The sequence below is a fragment of the Rhinoraja longicauda genome, chromosome 5 (genome assembly GCF_053455715.1).
Source record: "Rhinoraja longicauda isolate Sanriku21f chromosome 5, sRhiLon1.1, whole genome shotgun sequence".
NCBI classification, from domain to species: domain Eukaryota; kingdom Metazoa; phylum Chordata; class Chondrichthyes; order Rajiformes; family Arhynchobatidae; genus Rhinoraja; species Rhinoraja longicauda.
The window spans coordinates 21,268,081-21,293,285 of record NC_135957.1 but is presented as its reverse complement, the minus strand read 5'-3'; the positions used below and the strand labels follow the sequence as shown (position 1 = coordinate 21,293,285).

Genomic DNA, 25,205 nt, shown 5'->3' with positions numbered 1-25,205 from the left:
TAACAACGAGGGGAGACAATGCTGTCATTTGCTGTGACCTTTATACTATGGAAGCTCATTGTTATCACTGTCAACTACCATGAAAATCTGTGAAGACACCGACCGGGTTTATAAAAGTACCATCATTCTGCTTATTTGGACTTGGACCACAATGAGTGCAATTCAGGAGGATGAGGGAATGGAGGGAATGGGCCACAATCAGTAAAACATTCAACTGCTCAGCAAGATTTGGCACAACCAAGTGAATGTTGAATAAAAATGCCTAGAGTGTCACAGTCTACTCAAATAAAAAGGAGATTGCCTGCTGTCATGATACATGGAGTGCCTCGGAAATGACAGAGGCAATATTTAATTTAAAAGAAAGTATACTCAGCAGAGTTCAGCATCATTTATAGAGCGAGATCTTGTATTAGTTCATTAACCTGAAATATTAACTGTCTATAGATGCTGCCTGATATTTTGAGTATTTCCAAGATTTTCTAGTTTTATTTTAGATTACTAGTATCTGTATTATTTCACTTTTGATAAGAGATAATCCTTAATGAAACAGTTCAATTCTTTACTCACTGAATTTGTCTTTCCAGAAAGTCTACCCCAATGGTTTTCTTGTAATCCTTGGTGAAAATACCCTTGCAGTATCGCTGTATCATGCTTGATTTACCAACAGCGCCATTGCCAACAACCACCACTTTGATGGCCACTTCGATATCCTCTTCCATCATGGTTGGACTGCGCACGTGGACCTGCTCTCGCTCGCTTGTTGAGGAATACCACCACTTTCCCTGTGGTGAAAGGCCAAGAGGTCAGCTCTACTTCATTGACCTGAAAAGACAAGAGAATTACTTGGCTTCTTTGTTTATAACTGCAGATGCTGGTATAAATCGAAGGTATTTATTCACAAAATGCTGGGGTAACTCAGCAGGTCAGGCAGCATCTCAGGAGAGAAGGAATGGGTGACGTTTCGGGTCGAGACCCTTCTGAAGAATTCATTCCAGCATTTTGAGAATAAATGGCTTCTTTGTTTTATCCTTACTACGCAGTTAGATCCTTACTACGCAGTGCACTTGAAATGAAACCAAACCAATGACTCTGCATTTTACAAGGCATGAAAAATTCAAGAGGTGCGTCCAAACAAAACATTTGTCATTATCTAGTTGACAGAAGCTGTCAGGTTCCTCTCCAGGATCCCTTGCTTCAGAGTCATCTTTAAGAGTTGCTTAGGAATAGTCTGACTACTTTTCCCTTTGTCTGATTTCTGAATCTAGCCTGCCCAATCTCTTGTAACACAACCATGCGGCACGGTGGCGCAGCTGTAGAGTTGCTGCCTTATAGCGCCAGAGACTCGGGTTCGATCCTGACTACGTGTGCTGTCTGTACGAAGTTTGTACATTCTCCCCATGACCTGTGTGGGTTTTCTCCGAGATCTTTGGTCTCCTTCCACACTCAAAAGACAGGTTTGTAGGTTGATTGGCTTGATATTAATGTAAAATTGTCCCTGGTGTGTGTAGGGTACTGTTAATGTGTGGGGATCGCTGGTCAGAACGGGCTCAGTGGGTCAAAGGGCCTGTTTCCGTGCTGTATCTCTAAACTAAACAACCAATATGCAAAACACCTAATCTACCTTAGTGCCACAATTTATTGATTATTTTCTCAGTAAGCCAAGGTGAACACCATAGTAATACAGCTTTCAAATAAAGTAATCAAGGATGGTAAATATATGGGAGAAAGAAATTAAAGAGTATGCTGATTGGGTGAGATGGAAAGGATCATGTGAGGTGCAGGGGCATAACTAAATGGCCTGAGGAAGGGTCTCGACCCGAAACGTCACCCATTCCTTCTCTCCTGAGATGCTGCCTGACCTGCTGAGTTACTCCAGCACTTTGTGATAATACCTTCGATTTGTACCAGCATCTACAGTTATTTTCCTACACTGAATGGCCTGTGATATGCTAGAAATTCCATGTAAATGTTGACTATGGTAAATATTGGTTATTTTACCTCCATACTGTGGACATGATCTTTCCATTAATTAATTGTAATACTAAAATTACACTCTGAACATTTCTGCTTGCCAAATATCTTATCAATTTTGAAACCAAAATAAAAAAGCTACGGTTTAATTTAACAGATTCTGTCCTGACAACGTTTGTATTTTTCATGTTGTGATGGATAATGTCACATGAAAGGTAATGGGCATCGCTGAGACTCAGCTGTTGTCATCTAGACACTGAAAGCAGGGAAGATAGTCTGTCTCTTTCTTTTAAAATCTAGCCACTACTTTGGGATAGTTTAAAGTACACCTTTAGTTTAAAGAAACAGCAACTGGATAATTGAGACACGACAAGAAGCAGGGTGTTCATTCTTGGCGTGCTGGGATTTACATGAGAGCAACTGGGGAAATAAAAATTATTGCAGCATTTGCTCAAATATGATGAGGCACATTCACTGGCAAGGAAATGATGAGGGAGGGACAACAAATTCCTGCTACTCAAGCAGAGAATCATACAATTATACTGCACAGAAGCCTTTGAACATCATGCAATTATTCAGCTATTCTACTTTGTATACTCTTTTCTTGCAGCACAAACAGCTCAGCTGTTTGGGTAGGTCATGATAGCATTTGGTAAATATCAATTTGGCAAAATAAAAATATGTCTAAACACGAGAGGCTTTTAAATGAGGGCTCTATTACTTGTCAATTTGTTAAATTACAGGTATTGCCATTCATCTGACAGCCGATCAATCTGGTTACCTCTGGCCATTATCATTAGCAATGGGCCCTGTTAGTCTGCAGCTGCATCAACATGACAATTATGACTGAGACATTCAAAAATCAAAGGCAGAAAATATCAACAAGTTTTAAATGTGAATCAAAGTCAGGAAACACAGATGGTATTAAGACAACAAGCTGACAGACGAGAATTTTTATTAAATCAAAATTTCATACCAAAGATTAGCTTCAATAATACAAAGAGAACAATCAGTCGGCCAGGAAAGTATCTGTGGAGAGAGGAACAGATTTAACTTTTCAGGTTCATAGTCAATGATCACAGTTCAGAACTTCAGAAAGACAAACTCTATGTCTGTAACACTAAATATCAGGATGAGATAGATTGTTTGGCAGTCATTTTTACTTTTCATAGCATTAAGGATTCATTTACTTCTGAAATCACCAACTTTATTTTTCTTTAGTCCTCCAGGTTCTGACCTTCCCTGTCTTGCAGTATCTTGTCCATTGGCAAATGAAAGTGTATTGTATGATGTAGCCAAACTAGGACAGCAGCTGCAGAATTTCTGCAATTCACTGAGTACAGGCACCTTGCTGTCCAATTTATCTCATAATAATATTAAGCTCTGAAAGGCCCCAAAATTTGGTCCACAGTGGAATCACGTAATTGTTATAACAAAATGAAGAGCAAAAAGCATTGTATGCGACGACATCACTCGCATGATTTGATTGATAAGTCAAGTAATTCAAATTGATTCCTATGCTGGAGTTTAAAAAAAAATTCAATTCTCAGTATGCATGCATTGCGAACAAGACCAGCAATTTTGCCCATCCCACATTGCCCTTGAAAAAGTAATGGTGAGCTACCTATAAGACCATAACACGAAGGAGCAGAATTAGGCCATTCGGCCCATAGAGTGTACTCTGTCATTCGATCATGGCTGATCTATTGTTCTCTCTCAAATCTATTGTCCTGCCCTTTTCCCGTAACCTTTGATACCCGTACGAATCAAGAACCTATTAATCTCCGCTTTAAAAATACCCAGTTTTGGTCTCCACAGCCATCTGTGGCAATGAATTCCACAGATTCCTCACCATCTGCCTTAAGAAATTGCTCCTCATCTCCATTCTAAAGGTACGTTCTTTTATTAATTATATGCCTCCTGTCACTATCACCTCATAATGAGCTATGTTTGGACCAAAGCTGCAGTGAGGTCTGGAGCCAAATGGACCTGGCAAAACCCAAAGTGTACTGTCATGAGCAGATTTTGGGTGAGTAGATGCTGTTTGATGCCACTGTTGATGAAAACTTCCATCTCTTTACTAATGATTAGGAGTAGACAGATCATCGACTCTTCATTTCTGACTAAACAGCTTTAGTTCTGTCTTTCGTACTCGCATGCTGGCCTCCACCAGCGTTGAGCACGAGAAGCTCTCAGAGCCTCCTTGTCTTATAAACTATTTAAGAGACATCCAAGAGACATCTGCAATAGTTGAGCCTGATCCATTGATTGCAGGATCAGTTGGCTCTGGCTTGTTAGTAATGGTAAAGTGAGCCATGAAGATACATTTTTACTGCTGTTTTGTCTGCAGTGCTTCATTGTTTCCCAGATACGAGTTTCCACATTGATTCTGTCTCTCCATTTTAGCATGATTATAGTGCCATACAACATAATGCAGAGTGGTCTCGACGTTAATGAGAATTTTCTTCATAAGGACCGTGTGGTGGTCGCTCCTACCAATGTTGTCATGGACAGATGCAGATGATACAAAACTTGACGACACATTGAGCCGAGGAGGATAATAATGGACGATAATGAGGCAGTCAATTTATGGAATGGGCAGATAAGTTGCAGATTAAACTTGATGTTAAGAAAAGGTGTAATACTTTAGAAGGATAAGAAGCAAAATAAACTAGAGTGTTATTTTAATAGATGCACCATGACAGAGAGTGGCAAGAAACTTGTAAACATGATTATTTTTGATGTTCTGGGTGAAACATTAGAACAAAATTATGAAAGTATTTCTTAATTGTGCAGGGCTTTGATGTGCTGTACATAGAGGACTATGAGAAGTGCGGGTCTTTTGCACACATATAAGGATTTATTACATGGCTCAGGGAGTGGTGCAAAGTTGAAACAGTTGATTATTTCCTAATTTGAAGGGTTGCTCTAGGAGAGATCACAAATCTCATCGATTCTGGGAGTGAGTGATACAATAGATGCTGAGAAGCCATTCCCTTTGGTTGGAATGTCATGATCTGCAGGACATGGTTTGAGAACGTGCGGTCTTTCTGTTGGATTGAGGAGAGGGTTACAAGTATTTGAAATTCTCCATCCTAGAAGGTTGTAGATGCTTGATATTGAAGACATTCAAGACGGATTAATAATGAACATATCATGGGAATCATGGCATACGAGGATACACAGAAAATAGGTGCAGGAGTAGGCCATTTGGCCCTTCAAGTCAGCACTGCCATTCAATGTAATCATGGCTGATCATCCACAATCAGTACCCCGTTCCTGCCTTCTCCCCATATCCCTTGATTCCACTAGCCCAAAGAGCTCTATCTAACTCTCTTTTGAATGCATCCAGTGAATCGGCCTCCACTGCCTTCTGAGGCAGAGAATTCCACAAATTCACAACTGGGCGAAAAAGTTTTTCCTCATCTCAGTTCTACCCCTTATTCTCAAACAGTGGCCCCTGGTTCTGGACTCCCCCAACATTGGGAACATGTTTCCTGCATCAGTAAACTTCAATACATTCAAAACTCCGCTGCCCGTCTACTCACCCACTCCCCGATCCATGACCATATCACCCCCGTCCTTTACAAGCTCCACTGGCTCCCCATCCCCCAGAGAATCCAGTACAAAATCCTCCTCATGACCTACAAAGCCCTCCATAACCTGGCCCCATCCTACCTGACTGACCTCCTCCACAGATACACTCCCACCTCCACCCTCCGCTCTGCTGCTGCCAACCTCCTGTCCCCCCCCCCATCCGGACCAAACTCAGATCCTGGGGGGACAGGGCTTTCTCCATCGCTGCTCCTACCCTCTGGAACTCACTACCCCAAACCGTCAGAGACTCCTCCTCACTCACCACATTCAAAACATCACTGAAGTCTCACCTGTTCAGCACTGCCTTCAACCACTGACCGTCACCTCACCTTGTCTCCTTTTTCTGTTCGTTTACTTATTTATCTATTTATTTTCTTCTCTATGTTCTAGTAATCCCTGTAAAGCGTCTTTGAGTGTTTGAAAAGCGCTATATAAATGTAATGCATCATTATTGTAATGCATGCATCATTATTATCTAGCGTGTCCAATCCCTTAATAATTCAATATGTTTCTATAAGATCCCTCTCATCCTTCCAAATTCCAGTGAATACAACCCCAGTGGTTCCATTATTTCATCATATGATAGTCCCACCATCCCGGGAATTAACCTTGTGAACATAGGCTGCACTCCCTCAATAACAAGAATGTCCTTCCTCAAAGTAGGAGACCAAAACTGCACACAATACTCCAGGTATGGTCTCACCAGGGCCCTGTACAACTGTAGAAAGACCTCTTTGCTCCTATACTCAAATCCCCTCGTTATGAAGGCCAACATGCCTTTAGCTTTCTTCACTGCTGGATCAAGCAGGCAAATATATTTTGAGAGTTGAGGAACAGCTACAATCATTTTGAATGATGGAGCAAGTTGCCAAATCTTTTGGGCCTACTTCTAATTTGTACGCTCACTCTAACTTGGCTCTCTTTTTGAAAAAACGATAACCTCTAATATCTGGGGCCTTCCAATTCTGGACGTTCTCATGCCTGTAACTTAATCACTGGCATTAACAGGTGTGCCTTTCACTGCTAAATCGTTACGCTCTCAAATTCACATTAAATATCTTTACTTCTCTTTCCCTCTTTAAGCCATTCCAGCTATTTTTTAAAGCTGAAATTGATAGGTTCTTAATTAGGAAGGGCATCAAAGGTTACGCCGAGAAGGCAGGAGAATGGGACCTTATGGTTTTAAGGTTCCCTAATAAACTCCTGATAATCGAACACAATATCATGACACCCAGGTCAGCATCATGTTTTGTTTGGTATTGCTCCATGAAGAGCCTCCTGGCGCTTTACTATATTGAGAGCTGTAGAGAAACTGAGGTCGGTGTCTTATCAACTGAAGTTGGACTGCAACACCTTGATGACTACATTCTCCACAGTTGAAGTTGTCACTTTCATTTCAAACATTTATATAATGTCGAAACAGTTGTAAAACTTCCTAATGCCATTTCACATGAATAAGAAACTTTGATACCAAACAAAATATTATTTGGATCAAAAACTTGCCGTTTTAAAGGAGTCTTGAGGGAGGAGAGGTATAAAAGCTGGAAAGGTTTTGATAGAGAATCTAGAGTTTAGGACAGTATCTCAAGGCAAAACCTCCATTAAAAACATCGAATCAGGAATGAAAATGTGCAATTGTACTTGAAACAAATTCAAGATTCTGTTTACTTTGTAATCAAAATTATCAATAACACCGAATAGATCTACACAGCAACTCAAGCACACAGACGTTCCAAATCATTTAAATGAAGTAGAGTAGATTCTGTTTTTTCACACTTTCTGGCTTGTCTTGCCACAAATGCCTGTAATATCCTCTTGGATTAGTTGTAATGAAGATTGCTCAATACACTTTTTTTTTTTAATGACAGCTGCACTCATGATTCCACTGGGCTATTCATGATTCATTCGTTTTAAACTGAACCGTGGCCAAAATATGTATTAAATTTTTTGAAACAGCATTTTGTTTTAGGCATGTGGAATGTTTTTCAAGTTCAACATTACTTCGAAAGCAAGACAAGCATTTAAGCTTTGTCTTAAAACTTGATAGCGTTGGAATAATTTAGCGATGAACACTAGCCTTGCCACAACACACACATCCAATGAAAGGATGAAAAGAAAGTATGCAGCAAAGATTTTTAAGGCAGAATGGAAGTGTCGGAGGGAAGTGATCTTGGGAATGTTAGGGGAAGATGGGATAGACACAGCAAAGAAGAAAGCCAGCAGTAATTTGGTTAGAGCAGAGGAAATAGTGAACAGATCATGGTGAAAGAAAAAATATTCATTCGCTGAAGTGGAGTTACTGAAAGATTTGAAGAATTAGATTATTGAAGTAAAATAACACTATCTCATTGTTGGAGATACCAGAATTTTAAAAGGCACTAAACCTAGGTTCCTTCTATTTGTTTCACTGGATCAAGATCTCATGGCATTGATCAAACTGAAGCATTAAATACCAAACTTTTAGTCCAAAAATTCATCCATTCTGCTGCTATTTGTGGGATTTTGATTCAAATGGAACATTTCAAATCAACCGAATTCCTACACATACAGCGCATTTCTGCTTCCAGGAGATGCAAATTGGCACTATATAAATGCAACTTCCTTGTTCTTTATTTTGGCAGGATGTCTGCTGCAAAGTTCTGTACTAGTCCTGTACTGAGGCCGTTTTGACAATGGAAATGAAGTATAAATTATACTCACGAAGCAGGGGCTTGGGACATGGGCGGGTGCAGGGAAAGAAAGCCAAGGATCAAAAGCCAGGCAAGTTTCAGGAGAAAGAAAATAGCATTCTTGAAAACAGACCATGCATAAATCGGAAGTCATGAACAATTACGATGCCAAGAGTATTCAAAGCCAGAGTAAGCCACACACGGAATGGCAAATTCCACTATTGGAGGGAGAGATGCAGAAGTGAACAGAACAGCAAGCTCAGGGAAAATGGCTAAAATTAGTCGAAGGCAAACAGAATGCCTTTTAAAAAAAAGATGGTTTACTCCAAGAGTAACAAAAACTTGAAATAATACTGCAGCTGGTGTGCGGCTGGGTGCAATAGAAGCATTAGAAAAACAAGTTGTAAATGCAACACCCACGCTAAAGGTTTGGCTTTTCTTGCACTTTTCCTTCCTTGTCACTTCACCTTTCAATACATCTGTAAACTGATCCTTCAATGAAAATTTAGTTTGCAATACAGGCATTGATAAAAGTACAGCATTCCTACTTTAAGTTAAATTTTTTGTAATTGTCCACATTCCACAACTGTATCAAAAAGTTTGAAATATTTACTCACAAATAATCTCAGTGTAAGAACAGTCTATGGGAAATCTTCCAGACAGGTAATAACATGTTATTCAAATGACTGCTGTAAACCCAAATATTTCTGAACTGTTTTGTTTGCCATTTAGGATATTAACATGATACCATTTATATTGTAATCCCACAGTAAAGTCGTGTTTCTGCATTCCGCTGAATGATCCTTTACACTTGCATTTCCACCCAGCATTCAGAAAGAATGCAGATAAATGCAGGAAGGATGAGCAGATGCAAATCACAATCACTATGACCGTATGGATAGAATTGACAGATCGTTCAACGGTTAGATAACACCAAGTGCATGAACATTTTACCATTAATAACTACAAGACAATTAAATGAAAGCTACATAATAAATATTGATCCCTAATTCTATATCCTGATGACATTATCAGTCCTCACTGTTACATCTGTCAACCATACTATTCTTCTTCAAGAAGCACTCTTGCATTCTCCACAATGATTAACATAATGCTTCCTTATCTTACTCACCAAAATATAAACCAGGGTATTCACCCCAGGTTAGAGTAGGTTGTAGGCACACTGGTATCTTTCCACCAGGCTGCTCAATCTGCCTGCATGTCCAACACAGGGATTGAAAGAACCTAGACTGTGATGGTCTGTAGTGATCACAGCATCCCACCATCTTCTCTGTGAGACAGGATGAACAACACAGCCCCAAACTCGCAGAAAGCTAACTCATATTACCTGCCCAGTACACTCTGTATATCCCTGCACCCATTCTACAAATGGAGCCAAACAAACACCTCATCCACCGTGTGAGGGAAGGGGGGGGGAGACAGGGAAGGGGGGGGGGGAGGCAGGGTGTGGGGGGGGGGGGGGGGGAGGCAGGGTGTGGGGGGGGGGGGGGGGGGAAGGCAGGGTGTGGGTGTGGGGGGGGGGGGGGAGGCAGGGTGTGGGGGGGGGGGGGAGGCAGGGTGTGTGGGGGGGGGGCAGGGTGTGTGGTGGGGGGGCATGGTGTGTGTGTGGGGGGGGGAGGCAGGGTGTGTGGGGGGGGGAGGCAGGGTGTGTGGGGGGGGGAGGCAGGGTGTGTGGGGGGGGAGACAGGGTGTGTGTGTGGGGGGAAGACAGGGTGTGTGGGGGAGAGGGTGTGTGGTGGGGAGATAGGGGGTGTGGGGGGGAGACAGGGTGTGTTGGGGGGGAAGACAGGGTGTGTGGGAAGACAGGGTGTGTGGGGGGGGGAAGACAAGGTGTGTGGGTGGGGGAGACCGGGGGGATGGGGGGAGACAGGGGTGTGGGGGGAGACAGGGGGTGTGGGGGGAGACAGGGGGTGTGGGGGGGAGACAGGGGGTGTGGGGGGGAGACAGGGGGTGTGGGGGGGAGACAGGGGGTGGGGGGGAGACAGGGGGTGTGGGGGGGGACAGGGGGTGTGGGGGGGGAGACAGGGGGTGTGGGGGGGGGAGACAGGGGGTGTGGGGGGGGAGACAGGGGGTGTGGGGGGGGGAGACAGGGGGTGGGGGGGAGACAGGGGGTGTGGGGGGGAGACAGGGGGTGTGGGGGGGGAGACAGGGGGTGTGGGGGGGGGAGACAGGGGGTGTGGGGGGGGGAGACAGGGGGTGTGGGGGGGGAGACAGGGGGTGTGGGGGGGGAGACAGGGGGTGTGGGGGGGGGAGACAGGGGGTGTGGGGGGGAGACAGGGGGTGTGGGGGGGGGGAGACAGGGGGTGTGGGGGGGAGAATGTATGGATGGGGGGGGGGGGACAGGGGGTGTGGGGGGGGAGACAGGGGGTGTGGGGGGGGGGGAGACAGGGGGTGTGGGGGGGAGAATGTATGGATGGGGGGGGGGACAACAACTCGGAGGAGTTGTGTGGGGAGATGGGGTCAGCGCGGACAGGCTCAGCCTCTGGCAGTCGAGACACAGCCTGCACGGAGAGGTTCAGTCTGAAGAAGGGTCTCGACCCGAAACGTCACCCATTCCTTCTCTCCAGAGATGCTGCCTGACCTGCTGAGTTACTCCAGCATTTTGTGAATAAATACCTTGGATTTGTAACAGCATCTGCAGTTATTTTCTTACACTGCACGGAGAGGTGGTTGGGTGAACACCCGCTCCTGCAGCCAGCTCCTCCCTCCCTCGATCGATCACCTACCTGCAGCCGGCCGGCGTCGCTGCCTGTCGGACATTGGCGCGGACGGGATCTGATGGCGGGGCGGGCAGGGGCGGCCGCTCGCAGCCGGTTACCCCGGACAACTGGCGGAACCGGAAGTGGAGCTGGAAGGAGGACAGGGCCAGCGGGCCGGGTGTACGCATGCGCCAGTGAGCTGTGGCGCCGCCAGCGTTGACAGGCGGAACTGCAGAGGCTGAAATGTGGAGCAGCATCTGTGGAGAACATGCAGAGGACGCTTCTTGTCGGAACTCATCTTCAGACTGAAAGATAGAGATTGGGTGGGTGGGTGGTGGGGACTGGAGGCAATCAATTGGCAGCTTACACCCCAGCGCTATGAATATTAACTTCTCTAACTTCAAGTAACCCTTGCTTACCTTCTCTCCCCGTCCCTCCACTAGTTTCATTGTCGTCCTGGTTAATTTTACTGATTGTACGCCCCGTTGTCACCTTCCCCACAGCTAACATTGAACCATTCTACATTTCCTTGAGCAACGTCTGCTTTGATCTATGGTTTTCACATCTTACCCTTCCATATCTCTAGTCTCCTCTCCCCTGACTCTCAGGCTGAAGAAGGGTCTCGCCCCGTCACATCAACTATTCCTTCTTCCATGAGATGCTGCCTGTCCCGCTGAGTTACTCCAGCATTTTTTGGCTAAGGTTATAAACCAGCATTTGCAGTTCCTTCCTACACAACTGGAGAACAGTCCTGAAGATCGGACTTTACTGGCTTTATCTTGATTAAAGTCACCTCATTACTATCGTACCTACATTTTTGTGCCCTTTGCTGCTCCACCATAAATTCAATTTCATGATTTCTTTAACATCTTGAGCTTCCTCATCATTGCCCCGAATTCCTGCTTTATTAATACCCCACTCAGCTCCTATGTCTAATGACCTATGATAATTATAAGAAACAAATCTGTGCAGAAATTCTCTGAAATGTCGCAGTAACGCCATCTGGAATGGTTCCTGTGGTTGTTGATTGTCATATCAATGTGCTTTTGATCATCTGCTTCATATTCTTTGTTGGGGGGGAATTTGAAATTGGTTGCATGAAAACAAGTAAAAAAGTACACGTGTCAACGATGACTCATTTGCAGATGTCCAATTTCTGAATCAGAAAAATGCGGTTTTAAATTCTTTCCTTCCGAGTGCAACGTTCCGCATGCACTTGGAGAATACTGAGGCATGTTGTTTGTGAACGGTCTAATTTGGATCTGCAGTTGCAGATTTTTTGCAGAGTTACTCCAGCATTTCGTGTCTAAGTTCCTGTAGAAGGTCACCCGTTCCTTCTCTCCAGAGATGCTGCCCTGCCCCGCATGTTGTGTCAATTTCGTGCCTGCGATCACTGGCCGGCGTGGACCCGACGGGCCGAAGGGCCTGTTGCTACCCCGAACCAAACTAGGAGGATTATGATTGGCTGCGCTGGCCTAATGGACGCACCTACGCATCAGGCTCGGCCTATCGGCGCTCAGAGGACCGGCAGCGTTTGTTACCCGCCGCCCAATTGGAGGAGGAAATGTGTCCTGCGCTGGGATTGGCCGCCTCCCCATTGGACGGGCTAGGTGGAGCGGCGGTCTGGGATTGGCTGTTGATGGGCCGGAGCGGAGCGATTGGATGGGCCGCGCCGGCGGCGGGAAGGGGCGGCGATTGGATGGCCGCGCGCCGGCGATTGGATGGGCCGCGCGCCGGCGGCGGTGGTGATTGGATGGGCCGCGCGCCGGCGGCGGTGGTGATTGGATGGGCCGCGCGCCGGCGGCGGTGGTGATTGGATGGGGCGCGCGCCGGCGGCGATTGGATGGACCGCGCGCCGGCGGCGGAGGTGATTGGATGGGCCGCGCGCCGGCGGCGGCGGTGATTGGATGGGCCGCGCGCCGGCGGCGGTGGCGGGAAGCGGCGGCGGTTGGGAGTTGCAGATGGAGTTCAGGAAAAAGCAGCAGTTGCTCTGCCCCCTCTACCCCTACCCTCTGCAGCTCTACCCGCTGCCGCCCCACGGCGTCGTCTCACTGCAACAGTTCGAGAGCCTGGCCGTGGAGAGGCTGAAGCGTAAGAAGGCGCAGGGCAGGGGCCGGTGCCTCCGATGGAGGGGAGAGTTGGGGAGGAAGAGAGAGGAGGAGGGAAGGGGGAGAGAGTTGAGGACAGGGAGAGAGGAGGGACATGGAGGGAGATGGAGGGAGAGGAGGGTGATGGAGGGAGTTGGGGAGATGGAGGGAGAGGAGGGTGATGGAGGGAGTTGGGGAGATGGAGGGAGAGGAGGGAGTTGGAGGAAGGAGTTGGGGAGATGGAGAGAGAGGAGGGAGATGGGGAGAGGGAGGGAGATGGGGAGAGGGAGGGAGATGGAGGGAGTTGGGGAGAGGGACGGAGATGGAGGGAGTTGGGGAGATGGAGAGAGAGAGGAGGGAGATGGAGAGAGAGGAGGGAGTTGGGGAGAGGGAGGGAGGGAAAGGGAGTGTGATGAGTGAAAGATGGGAGGAGAAGGAGGGGATGATATGAATGGGTGAAGAGTATGAGTACGAAATGTGTAAATAGTACTAGAAAGCTCTAAAGCTGTGCAATTGTTTATTTCATCCGGACAATGAATTTCAATACACCCTGGTGTTTATGATAATAAACTCATCTGATCACCAGGTTTTAAAGTGGACTAAGTGCTCAACGAAGGACCACGTGGCTGAAATTAACACGGATGACAACAGCCTGCACTTGCAGTTTTGCTGGTGCGACTGAATCTTCCTGTGCTGGACAGTTAAAGGGGTCCTGTTTCTTTTCAATGTTTATGAGCTGCCATACTCAGTTTTGTATCTGTGAATAGTTAACTAGTTCAGATTGCTGTTCCACGAAAGTGTCTCCAAGAAACTTCAGATCTATTTTAAACTAGCACAGAAAAGTGGTGTAATGATACAGAACTAATTGGAATTATTTTTTCCCCTCCTAGTTCTCAAGAGTATAGAAACTATTGGCATTAGCTATGCCAGGGGATCTGAGAACTATAAGAAGAAACTGGAGAACGAACTTCGAAAGCTGAAGTTTCCTTACAGAGTAAGCTTTTGCACTGTGATTTGTATATGAAACAAATACCATTTGTTCAATATTTCACCCAAGATTTTTGTTCCCCCTTTTCACCGAGTTGAAATCAAGAATATTCCCCACAAGCTATGCGGCTCATAATTCCTATAATGTTTCTCCAAAAGTGCTGTATCGTACCATCTGTCTTTTCATGTCTGACTTTTGTCCAACCATCAGCTGATCAAGAACCCCAATCACCTGTGCCAAGCTTTCTTCCCCCCCCCCCCCCCCCCCCGCTGTAATCCGTATGAAGAAGAGTCCTGACCTGAAACCTCACATATCCGTGTTCTCCAGAGAGGCTGCCTGACTAGCTGAGATCAGAGATGTCCTCATTCTTCAGGAAACAGGGCTTCCCCTCTTCCATTATAGATGAGGCTCTCACTAGGGCCTCCTATATCCCACAGCTCCGCTCTTGCTCCCCCTCCCCCCATTCGTAACAAGGACAGAATCCCCCTTGTCCTCACCTTCCACCCCATCAGCCAGCGTATCCAATAAATCATCCTCCAACATTTCTGTCACCTCCAACGTGAACCCCACTACTGGCCACATCTTCCCATCTCCTCCCCTTTCTGCGTTCCGCAGAGACCGTTCCCTCCGTAACTCCCTGGTCCACTTGTCCCTTGTCCCAGCGGTATGAACATTGACTTCTCCAACTTTAGACAGTTCCTCTGTCCCTCTCTTCCCCTCCCCCTTCCCAGATCTCCCACTGTCTTCCTGTCTCCACCTATATCCTTTCTTTGTCCCGCCCCTCTGACATCAGACTGAAGAAGGGTCTCGACCCAAAATGTCACCCATTCCCTCTCTCCTAGATGCTGCCTGACCTGCTGTTACTTCAGCATTTTGTGAATCCTTCGATTTGTACCAGCATCTGCAGTTATTTTCCTACACAGCCTGACTTGCTGAGTTACTTCAGCACATTGTATCCTTCTGTCTCTCCATTTCACTTGTCTCTTTTCTCTTGGCATTTGCCTTTTTAGGGTGAATTTAGGAGGCAGCAGAGACTTCAGTTGAATCACCAATTCAGTAGTGCCCCCCACCCTATGCTATTGTTGAAGATATGTGGCACAATGTAGCTTAGAAAGTTTACCACCAGGACATTTAAAATAATTTTTAGATCAATGACTTCAGAAAAGAGTGATCGGTGAAGGTAGTTGTAAATGCCTCCTTGTCAAATTGACTTTTCACTAAGGTCTAAGATAGACACAAAATGCTGGAGTACATCAGCGGGTCAGACTGTTCAGAGTTCTAACCAGCCTCTGCAGTTACTTTGTACACATTTAACTGAGGCATGTTCTCTGGCCCATGTCCCCATTCTGCGCCTACCAGGGTCACTTTCACAAAGCTCTCCCATGTGCTGTTGTAGATGCCAGTGCCTTGAGGCAGCACCTCGTGTACATGCTTTTAATGGTGGGGAGGGCTATGTCTGTGATGGACTGGACTGTATCTACCACTCTGCAGCCTCGGTGGCAATGTTTGTCACCTTACTTTACCTGGCCCTCTCAGCATATCCTCTGTACAGATGGGTCTTCTGTCTTAAAACACTGTATTCAAAAACCAATTGATGATTGGGGGGCGGGGGGGGGGGGGGGTTTCTTTCCTCTCAGATTTGATCAAAAATAAGGGTGTTTTAATAGTAGTAAATTTAGTTTTCCTTCAAGCCAAAGTATCAAGGGCTGTATGTTGCATTGTTTACTAACATTTCATTGCACATGTCAATGGAAGCGTTTGTCAATTTCAATGACTTTATCTGGTTAAAGTAGCAGCTCTGTTTTTAAGAGACAATGGTGTGTGATTACTGAGGTATGCTATTTTCTTTTGCAAGACAGCTTTTTTCTACTTAATTTCCAAAACAACTTTTAAGTCGCCTGCTTAACCCCAATCGAAATTACGTTATAACCCATTCAGCCCACATAATACAAATAGAGTTCCCAAATTCATCACTCGTGTTATATCATATTTGCAGTGTGGAAATGCATGTTATATCAACTACCTGTATCATGCTAGGAAAGTTTTAACTATGTCAAAGCTAAAGTCACGAGTTCAATTGATAATATTGCAGATGAATCAAGAACAAATACAGACACATGGGGAAAAAAAGCAAAAACATACACACACACACGTATATTTTACACTGTAGAGAAACACTGACTTTATTTAGTTGAATATAAATTACCTAGGTAGAATGGTGAGTGACAAACTTATTCTCCAGGTTGATGGCACAAGCTGATACATCAGGCTACCACGCCTTACCAGGTAATTTGATAATAGAAGGCCTGTGTTTTAAGAATATTTGGACTAAAATAATTCTTGTCTACAGAGTTTTGTTAGGGAATGGGGTGCCTGATAGTGGGGCAGCACAGCGGTGCAGAGATAAAGTTGCTGCCTTATCACACGAGAGACCCAGGTTCGATCCTGACCATGGATGCTGACTTTGTGGAGTTTTTAACGTTCTCCCTGTGACCACATGGGCTTTCTCAGGGTGCTCCAGTTTCCTCCCAAATTCCATGGATCTGCAGTTTTGTAGGTTAATTGTCTTCTGTAAATTGTCCCTAGAATGTAAGATGCGAAACTGGGATAACATGGATCTAGTGTGAATGGGGCTGCTTACAACGGCTGCTTGATGCACACAAATCAATTCATCATATTTCTAAGAATCGTCTTTTTTTTTGTGATTGAATCAGCTTATGAACACAATTTTTACTAAGATTTTTTCGCTTTCATTTATTTTTAAATCTCTCTATGCTTTCTAGCTACCCTTTGTCTGAAATCTTGGTACATTGGCCTGGTGTCTTGTTAATGTACAATGCTTTATTTATCTTTCTGCTTCCATCAGGTTTGCAGCGAAGAGAAGTTGGATGATTATGAAATGAGGAGGAAAGATCACATCTCTCACTTCATACTGCGTCTTGCTTACTGCCAGTCGTAAGTACAACGTGAACTTTCATGTGGAATCTGTGAAGCCAGTTTGAAGTTGTTTCTACAACAGAATATGTAAACATAGTACACTAAACAATGATAAACGAGAGAGAAAAAAAAAGCCCAGTGTACGTACACGTACACACACACGCGCACAAGCACACGCACACACACGCACACACACACAACAAACAATAGTGTAATAATAATAGTTTATTATAGTTGAGAGCTTATTTGAGGTTGTAGTATTTAATAGCCTGATGGCTGTAGGGAAGAAGCTGTTCCTGAACCTGGATGTTACAGTTTTCAGGCTCCTGTACCGTCTTCCCGATGGCAGGGGTGAAATGAGTGTGTGGCCAGGATGGTGTGAGTCTGATGATGCTGGCTGCCTTTTTGAGGCACCGACTCCGATAAATCCCTTCGATGATGGGGAGGTCAGAGTCGGTGATGGACTGGGCAGTGTTCACAACTTTTTGCAGTCTTTTCCGTTCAAGTTGCCGAACCAGGCCATGATGCAACCAGTCAATGTGCTCTCTACTGTACACCTGTAGAAGTTCAAGAGAATCCCCTTTGACAAACCAAATCTCCATAATCGTCTCAGGAAGTAGAGGCGTTGATGTGCTTTATTTATAATTACATCAGTGTGCTGGGTCCAGGAAAGATCTTCAGAAATATGAACGCCCAGGAATTTGAAGTTTTTGACTCTCTTCACCATCTTCTCGTTGATATAAACAGGATTGTGGGTCCTGATCCTTCCTCTTCCAAAGTCCACAATCAGTGCATTGGTTTTACTGATATTGAGAGCCAGGTTGTTGTGCTGGCACCATTTGGTCAATTGGTCGATCTCACTTCTGTACTCTGACTCATCACCATCTGTAATTCATCCAACAACGGTGGTGTCATCGGCGAACTTGAAGTTGGAGTTCGCACTGTGTCCGGCTACACAGTCATGAGTATAGAGTGAGTAGAGCAGGGGGCTGAGCACGCAGCCTTGAGGTGCTCCCGTACTGATTGTTAATGAGGAAGAAGTGTGCCTGCCAATTCCAACGGACTGTGGTCTGTGGATGAGGAAGTGGAGGATCCAATTGCAGAGGGATGCGCAGAGACCCAGTTCCGTGAGCTTGGTAACCAGCTTGGAGGGGATGATGGTATTGAACACCGAGCTGTGGTCTATAAACAACAGCCTGACGTAAGTCCAAGTGGTCCAGTGCAGAGTGGGGAGCCATCCTCCGTTGCCTGTTGTGACGGTAGGCGAACTGTAGTGGGTCGAGGTTATTGTTGAGGTAGGAGTTGATATCCACCATAACCAACGTCTCAAAGCACTTCATCACCACCAACATTACTGCCATTGGTCATTGAGGCACATCATCTTACTCTTCTTGGGCATCGGTATTATTGATCCCCTCTTAAAGCAGTTGGGAACCTCAGACCTGAATAATGAGTGGTTGAAAATGTCCGCCAAAACTCCAGCCAGTTGGTCTGCACAGGTTTTGAGAACTCGACCATCAGGTTCAGGCACTTTCCGAGGGTTCACCCCCCTGAAGGATCTTCTGATGTCGGCCTCTGTGACTATGACGTTAATACCATCAGGTAATACGTATGGGGGCTCGGGAAGACACATCAGTGTTCTCCCTATCAAAGCGTGCGTAGCGCGAATTGAGCTCGGCAGGGAGTGATACTTTGCTGTCGCTTGAGCTGCCTCCTGGTTTTGCCTTGTAGGAGGTGATGGCATTCAAACCCTGCCACAGACATTAGTCGAACATCCGCCTCATCCTCCAGCTTTGAGTGGAAGTCCCTTTTGGCCTTTATGATGGCCTTGTCAAGGTTGTATCTGGACTTCTTATAGACCTCTGTGTCACCAGACCTGAATGCCCGGGATCTGGTCTTCAGAAGAATGCGGGTCTCCTGGTTCATCCTAGGCCTGGTTAGGAAACACTCGGATGGTTTTTGTAGGAACACAGTCCTCCATATATTTCCTTATGAAGTCTGTAACGACTGTGGTAAATTCATTCAGGTCTGTACTTCAAGTAGTCCTGTAGTTGTTCCTCTGCCTCCCCAGACCAGCTGTGTGCAGTCCTCATCTCTGGGGATGCGCTCTTCAGTTGCTAACTGTATGCAGGAAGAAGCAGCACGCTGAATGGTTGGATTTCTCGAAGTGAGGGCGAGGGTAAGAGCGATAGGCATCCTTGATGGTCGTATGGCAGAGGTCAAGGGTGTTTAATTCTCTGATGCTGCAGGAGACATGTTGGAGGTAGTTAGGGAGTGATTTTTTCTGCTTTGGCTTTGTTGAAGTCCCCCGCTAAGGTGGTAAACGCTTCGGGGTACGCTGTCTAGTGCTTATTGACCACGGCCTGCAGCTCCTCCAATGCTAGATGGACGTCTGCCAGGGGTGGGTGATGGGGGTGAATTCTCTCTGCAGGTAGAATGTTCACCACTGGATGTTCCAGGTGCGGATAGCAGGAGTTAGACAGAACTGCCACGTCTGAGCACCACAAAGAGTTGACCATGAGGCAGACGCCCCCACCTCTCCCTTTCCGAGATGCCTGCGTTCGGTCCATATGATGGATGGAGAAACCTTCAGGCGGACGGCCGAGTCTGGGGAGCTGTGGGTGAGCCATGTCTCTGTGAAACGGAACACACAGCATTCCCTCAGCTCCCTTTGATAAAGCAGCCTTGACCTTAAGTCCTCCACTTTATTTTCCAGTGATTGTACATTGGCTAGTAGGAGGGTAGGGAGAGGGGGTCGTAGTGCTCTGTGCTTCAGTCTGACTTGTAGTCCTGCCCGCCGGCCACGTTTCCAGGCACCATGGAGGCCTCCCCGGTGTTTCCAGGTACGGTACTTACTGTTCCTGCGATCCTCCACCTGGACAGGGATTCCCCTGCGATCGGGAATCCCCTTACAGTTGACAGCTCCGTTGCTGCCGGTAGATCGCAATAACACTAATGCATTTAAATGCATTAGCACCTTGTCAGTTGCATCGCTGGTTTCTGCTGTTTCTTTTATGCAGGTAAACTGAGAATGACTATATTTGATGATTTTCTGGCTGTGCTGCTGGCAACATGTCGCCACAGACAGGCGCCATCTTGGGATAAGACCAACACATTCAGAAGAAAGGAATACTCAAGACTATTGCAATAGTTTAAACAACGTGGTTTGTACTGTAAGCAAAAGTTTTTTTTAAAATTGCAAATGCTGAAAATCTGAACTAAAGCGGAAAGTGCTGGAAACACTTAATTTCAATGACAGAGAGAGTGACAGTTAACATTGAAGATTGAAAACTCCAGTAACTGGGAAAGTGAAAATGAGAAAGTTTCAAAGTACAGAGGGGGCAGGGGATGGATGGATCAAAGGGAATATCTCTGGTGTGGTGGAGACAGGGTTGCTCTGCTGTTAAACTTTTCATAAACAGGTTAATGAGAGTAGTTACAGAGAACATAAATGGACATGTATAGGTTGTGAAATGCAGAGCTGTAGGAAATGCTTAGCAGAGAGGAAAAACTGATAATTAGATGACCTGCAGTCAATGTGGCCGGTTCTGATACAAACAGAATGTGAATTATCTTATGTTTTTTAATTGGATAGTGAGTCAGGGTGTATCGTAATCAGATGGAAGATGGGGTGCTGTACTTCAAACTTGGGTTGGACCATATCAAATTGTGAGAGGAAAGAGGATTAAAGTGATGGAGCAGGAAGTACATGGCCAGTGCTGTGGACTGAATGCCGGTGAAGAGATCACTCAACCCGTGTTTGGTTTCTCTCAACCTCGAGGGGACCATGTTATGAAATGCTCGGTGGGAAGAAGGTGTCAGCAAACTCGCTTCATCTGCAAGGACTATTTGGGTCTCTCAATGGTGGGAAAGCAAGAGATGAAAGGATAGGTGTTGCACTTCCTGTAGAGCAGTGTTTCTCAACCTATTTACCCTTGCGGAACCCTTGAAATAATTCTCATGTCTCAGGGACCCCTACATAAAAATTCAGCACGTACAGCTCCTGTCCACTGACCACTACAGGCCATTTCACACTGGCGCCGTTTAGACGTCGCTAAATATATTCCCTATGATTATTATACTTTTACATGACATAACAGGTTGAAGACTTAATTATAATGCCCAAGAATTTTCCAACAATATGCCAAACGTGTGTAATGAAATTACGAATATGAAATTAAACACAGAAATGACTCAAATGTGTTTACATATGATTAGCAAGGATGTGCATTTTTGCTCTACATTGGTTCTAGTCCTGGGGAAAACAAACCAAATATGACCACTAATTGCAGTAATTTAGAGTATAATGTCTTCTTGCTTATTGAAGTTCTTGTTGAAGTAAATTCACATATAAATTGATAATCAGCCCAAAAAAGTGGCAATTGACTTTTCTGCTGTGTTTTATATTTTAACCCCGTATTAATTAATATAGTTATATAATCTTGCACTTAAATTTAATGTTTACTCATTACAGTTCCACCACTGATTTTCTGGCATTCTTGGTTCCAGAAAATCAGAGAATGGTTTATCCATTTTACCAGACTAAAGGAGGTCACGGCCTCCGATAGGGGTACATCGGTACCGAAACGGTCCACTAGGCTGCTGGGGGGGGGCAAAGCCGGCCAAGGAAGTCGGCTGTGGGGATACGCGTGCTGGCTCCAGCTGGGCTGGAGTTCCAGAGCCCCGGCCGCAGGTTGTAAATTCAACCCACCGATCGGCCGTGGAAATCCCGAAGAAGTCGAGATTGGCTACCTTGCCCAGCCTCGGTGCCACATTTTCAGGGAGACTTCGAGGGCGGGGGGAATCCTCGCGGAACCTCTAGCGGCCGAAATTGGCCATGGAAGTCCCGATGAGGTTGAGATTGGCTGCCTTGTCCAGCCTAGGTGGCACATTTCCGGGGAGACTTCCAGGGCGCGGGGGATTTCTCGCGGAACCCCTAGCGACCTCTAGCAGAACCCTAGTGTTCTGGGGAACTCCGGTTGAGAAACGCTGCTGTAGAGACTTGAGAAAGTGTCATGAGAATGGGAGTGGTTGGTGGAGATGGAAGAATTGAGACAGCTGTCCCCTTGTAATGCCGAATTAGGAGGTGAGGATGTGGTGATGGATTTTTGTTGTAATTTGGGGAGAGGAGTGGTGAGATTGTGGAGGCTGCTGGGATGGAAACAGAACCACGCAAGCTTTGAAGAAGGAGAATGTGTGTAGATGGAGGGGCACTGGTTGGGCTATTTTTTTAAGGAAGAGACAGAGGTACCTCAAACTAATCTGGTGTGGGTTAGAGATATGGAGGGTTTATATGTCCATGAGAAAGATGAGCTGGTTGCGACAAGTGAATTCGAAAATGTCAAGGTGGTGGAGGTACGCCAAAGATGTCATGGACACAAATGGGAATCAACTAGATAAGCGGAGGAAGTGTCTTATTAGTGGTGAATACAATAAGCTCAGTGTGATGAGCAGGCTGAAACAGTGCATCTGCTGGACAGTCCTGTTTGTAGATCTTGGCCAGGAGGTAGAAGTAAGAGAAATTAAAAAACGGTCTGCGAGTCAATGTGCTGTTCAATCATTCACCACCAGAGGGTGCAATTGGACCATATTTTGGGGCCAGTTTCGACTGCGTTCTGTTTTTAAGCTATTGGAGAGTCACCATTTAAATCTGGTGAGGCATTAGGTCTGAGTGGGTTGCAGAGACCCAAGGGATTGGAATTCACTGTGAGATAAATAAATCAGCATTTTTAAACAAACGTTGTTGTGAAATATGGATTGTTATGGGTAGTTCTAATGATGCTTTAGCAAAGTCGTCAAAAGCTGTGCCAAGTTCTACTCTTTCAGAATCAGTCTCTAGTTGTTCCAGCAGCATCTTGATGTTAACATCTCATTCTTGTTTTTGGAATACTCCATTGCCTTCGTGCCCCTTATCCTCTAACATCCTTTTAACCCATCGGCCTCTTTAAAAACTCAAATGCAGTTTTGGGCATTTGTATCGTCTCAGCTTTCTTAGTTGCACAATTTTCAGCTGCTATTCAGGGGTATGGGGAGAAGGCAGGAATGGGGTACTGATTGAGAATGATCAGCCATGATCACATTGAATGGCGGTGCTGGCTCGAAGGGCCGAATGGCCTCCTCCTGCACCTATTGTCTATTGTCTATTCCCGCTGCAAAGGGATCCTCTCCCCAATTAACACTCGTCCTTTTAAGAGTCTCATGACAGTCCACGATTTTGAGCAGTTCCTTTTGGTCATCTATAAGCTCCTGTGGTGTGCTCTTACTTTGATACTGGCGCTAGATAAATTCAAGGTCTCAATTCTGGTGGTGTATTTAGGGGATTGTTCTTTCAGCAAGCAACCTCTGCCATTGTGGCAACTCCGCACAAATCACAGTGTCCACAAGACTTTTTTCCCAGAACTGTGGTTGCTCTTTTAAGTACTTCTTTGCAAACTGTAACCTGGCCATCCTTTCTTGTGGCTAACCAGTGGTTTGCATCTTGCAGTGTAGTCTCTGTATTTCTGTTCATGAAGTCTTCTGCGGGCAGTGGTCATTGACAAATCCACACCCGACTCCTGAAGAATGTTTCTGATCTGTCAGACTGATGTTTGGGGATTTTTCTTTATTATAGAGAGAATTCTTCTGTCATCAGCTGTGGAGGTCTTCCTTGGCCTGCCAGTCCCTTTGCGATTAGTAAGCTCATCAGTGCTCTCTTTCTTCTTAATGATGTTCCAAACAGTTGATTTTGCAAGCCTAAGGTTTAGCTGATGTTTCTAACAGTTTTATTCGTGTTTCTCAGTCTCATAATGGTTTCTTTGACTTTCATTGGCATAACTTTGGTCCTCATGTTGATAAACAGCAATAAAAGTTTCCAACGGTGATGGAAAGACTGGAGGAAAGACTAGATGCTGAGAGCTCTCTTATACCTGCATTAAGGAGGCAATTAAACACACCTGAGCAAATACAAACGCCTGTGAAGCCATGTGTCCCAAACATTATGGTGCCCTGAAATGGGGGGGGGGGGGGGGGGGAAACTATGTATAAAGACTGCTGTAATTTCTACATGGTGAAACCAAAATGTATAAAAATGGCCTTTAATAAAATCTGACAATGTGCACTTTAACCACATGTGATTTTTTTTCTATTACAAATCTCAAATTGTGGAGTACAGAGGCAGATAAATAAATGATGGGCCTTTGTCCCAAACATTATGGAGGGCACTGTACAATGTGGAAATCAGCCCTTTGGCCAAACTTGCCCACACCGACCAACATGCCCCATCTACCCTTGTCCCACTTGCCTGTGTTTGGCCCATATCCCTCTAAATCAATTCTATCCATGTACCTGTCTAAATGTTTCTTAAACATTGCGATAGTACCTGCCCCCACTACCTCCTCCAGCAGCTCGTTCCATACACCCACCACCCTTTGTGTAATAAGGTTACCCCTCAGGTTCCTATTAAATCTTTCCCCCCTCACCTTAAACCTATGTCCTCTGGTTCTTGATTCCCTTACTCTGGGCTAGAGACTGTGTGTCTACCTGATCTATTCCTCTCATGATTTGTGCACCTCTAAGATCATCCCTCCTCCTCCTGCACTCCAAATAATAGAGTCCTAGCCTGTTCAACTTCTCCTTGTAGCATAGGCCCTCGAGTCCTGGCAACTTCCTCGTAAATCTTCTCTGTACCCTTTCCAGCTTGAGACTTACTAAAACATGAGCATTTTTTCCCAGTTTCAAATTTGAATTTCCAAAAGTGCATTTCATGAAGGGTGTGTCCTATTTATCATGTGGGATTGGTTACTTTATACCAGAAGCTCTGTGATCTTATACTAGTCGTGATTAAATTCTCTTTATTTTCCCCCCATCACCTTCTGTCATATCTTTAGGGAAGACTTGAGGCGATGGTTTATTCAGCAAGAACTGGATTTATTCCGTTTCCGATTTGGTGAGCTACGTGACCAACAGCAAGAGTTCCTCAATCACTGTGGGTTGGTGTATGACGCTGTGAGTAGCTGCTCAGCTTCACTTGGATGTATGCTGTCAATTCAAATTAAGTTGTAATGTGTTTTTTTCTGTCCCCCATAAAGAGAAGCTGCAGTGGCAAAGCTGTGGTTTATTTAAGCCATGTAGAAACAAGGAACTGTGGGTGCTGGTTTACAGAACAAGGGACAAAGTGCTGGAGTAACTCAATGGACCAGACACATCATGCATAGGTGACGCTTCGGGTCGGGACCCTTCTTCAGACTCGAGTGATGTG

The 25,205-nt window shown here is 45.4% G+C and overlaps 2 protein-coding genes across 7 annotated transcripts in view; one reads left to right on the top strand and one right to left on the bottom strand.

Annotated features, from left to right (window-relative positions):
* The window catches only part of rab23 (RAB23, member RAS oncogene family), a 28,761-nt gene extending 17,638 nt beyond the window's left edge, over nucleotides 1–11,123 (bottom strand). The window contains exons 1-4 of one of the 6 annotated variants that reach the window (XM_078399022.1): nucleotides 10,985–11,123; nucleotides 8,658–8,729; nucleotides 2,948–3,000; nucleotides 568–822 (exon numbers count right to left, since the gene is read on the bottom strand). In XM_078399022.1, the coding sequence (XP_078255148.1) occupies nucleotides 568–722 (155 nt within the window). In that variant the 5' untranslated portion in view covers nucleotides 723–822; nucleotides 2,948–3,000; nucleotides 8,658–8,729; nucleotides 10,985–11,123. Of the gene's footprint in view, nucleotides 1–567; nucleotides 823–2,947; nucleotides 3,001–8,657; nucleotides 8,730–10,874 lie in introns of all 6 variants that reach the window. The other 5 variants (XM_078399020.1, XM_078399018.1, XM_078399019.1 and 2 more) reach the window with 5 other exon arrangements.
* A 1,787-nt stretch (nucleotides 11,124–12,910) lies between these two features.
* Nucleotides 12,911–25,205, top strand: part of prim2 (DNA primase subunit 2) — a 216,266-nt gene continuing 203,971 nt past the window's right edge. Inside the window, exons 1-4 of the mRNA XM_078400014.1 lie at nucleotides 12,911–13,048; nucleotides 13,935–14,038; nucleotides 16,899–16,987; nucleotides 24,835–24,952. Of these exons, the coding sequence (XP_078256140.1) occupies nucleotides 12,919–13,048; nucleotides 13,935–14,038; nucleotides 16,899–16,987; nucleotides 24,835–24,952 (441 nt within the window). The 5' untranslated portion in view covers nucleotides 12,911–12,918. The remainder of the gene's footprint in view (nucleotides 13,049–13,934; nucleotides 14,039–16,898; nucleotides 16,988–24,834; nucleotides 24,953–25,205) is intronic.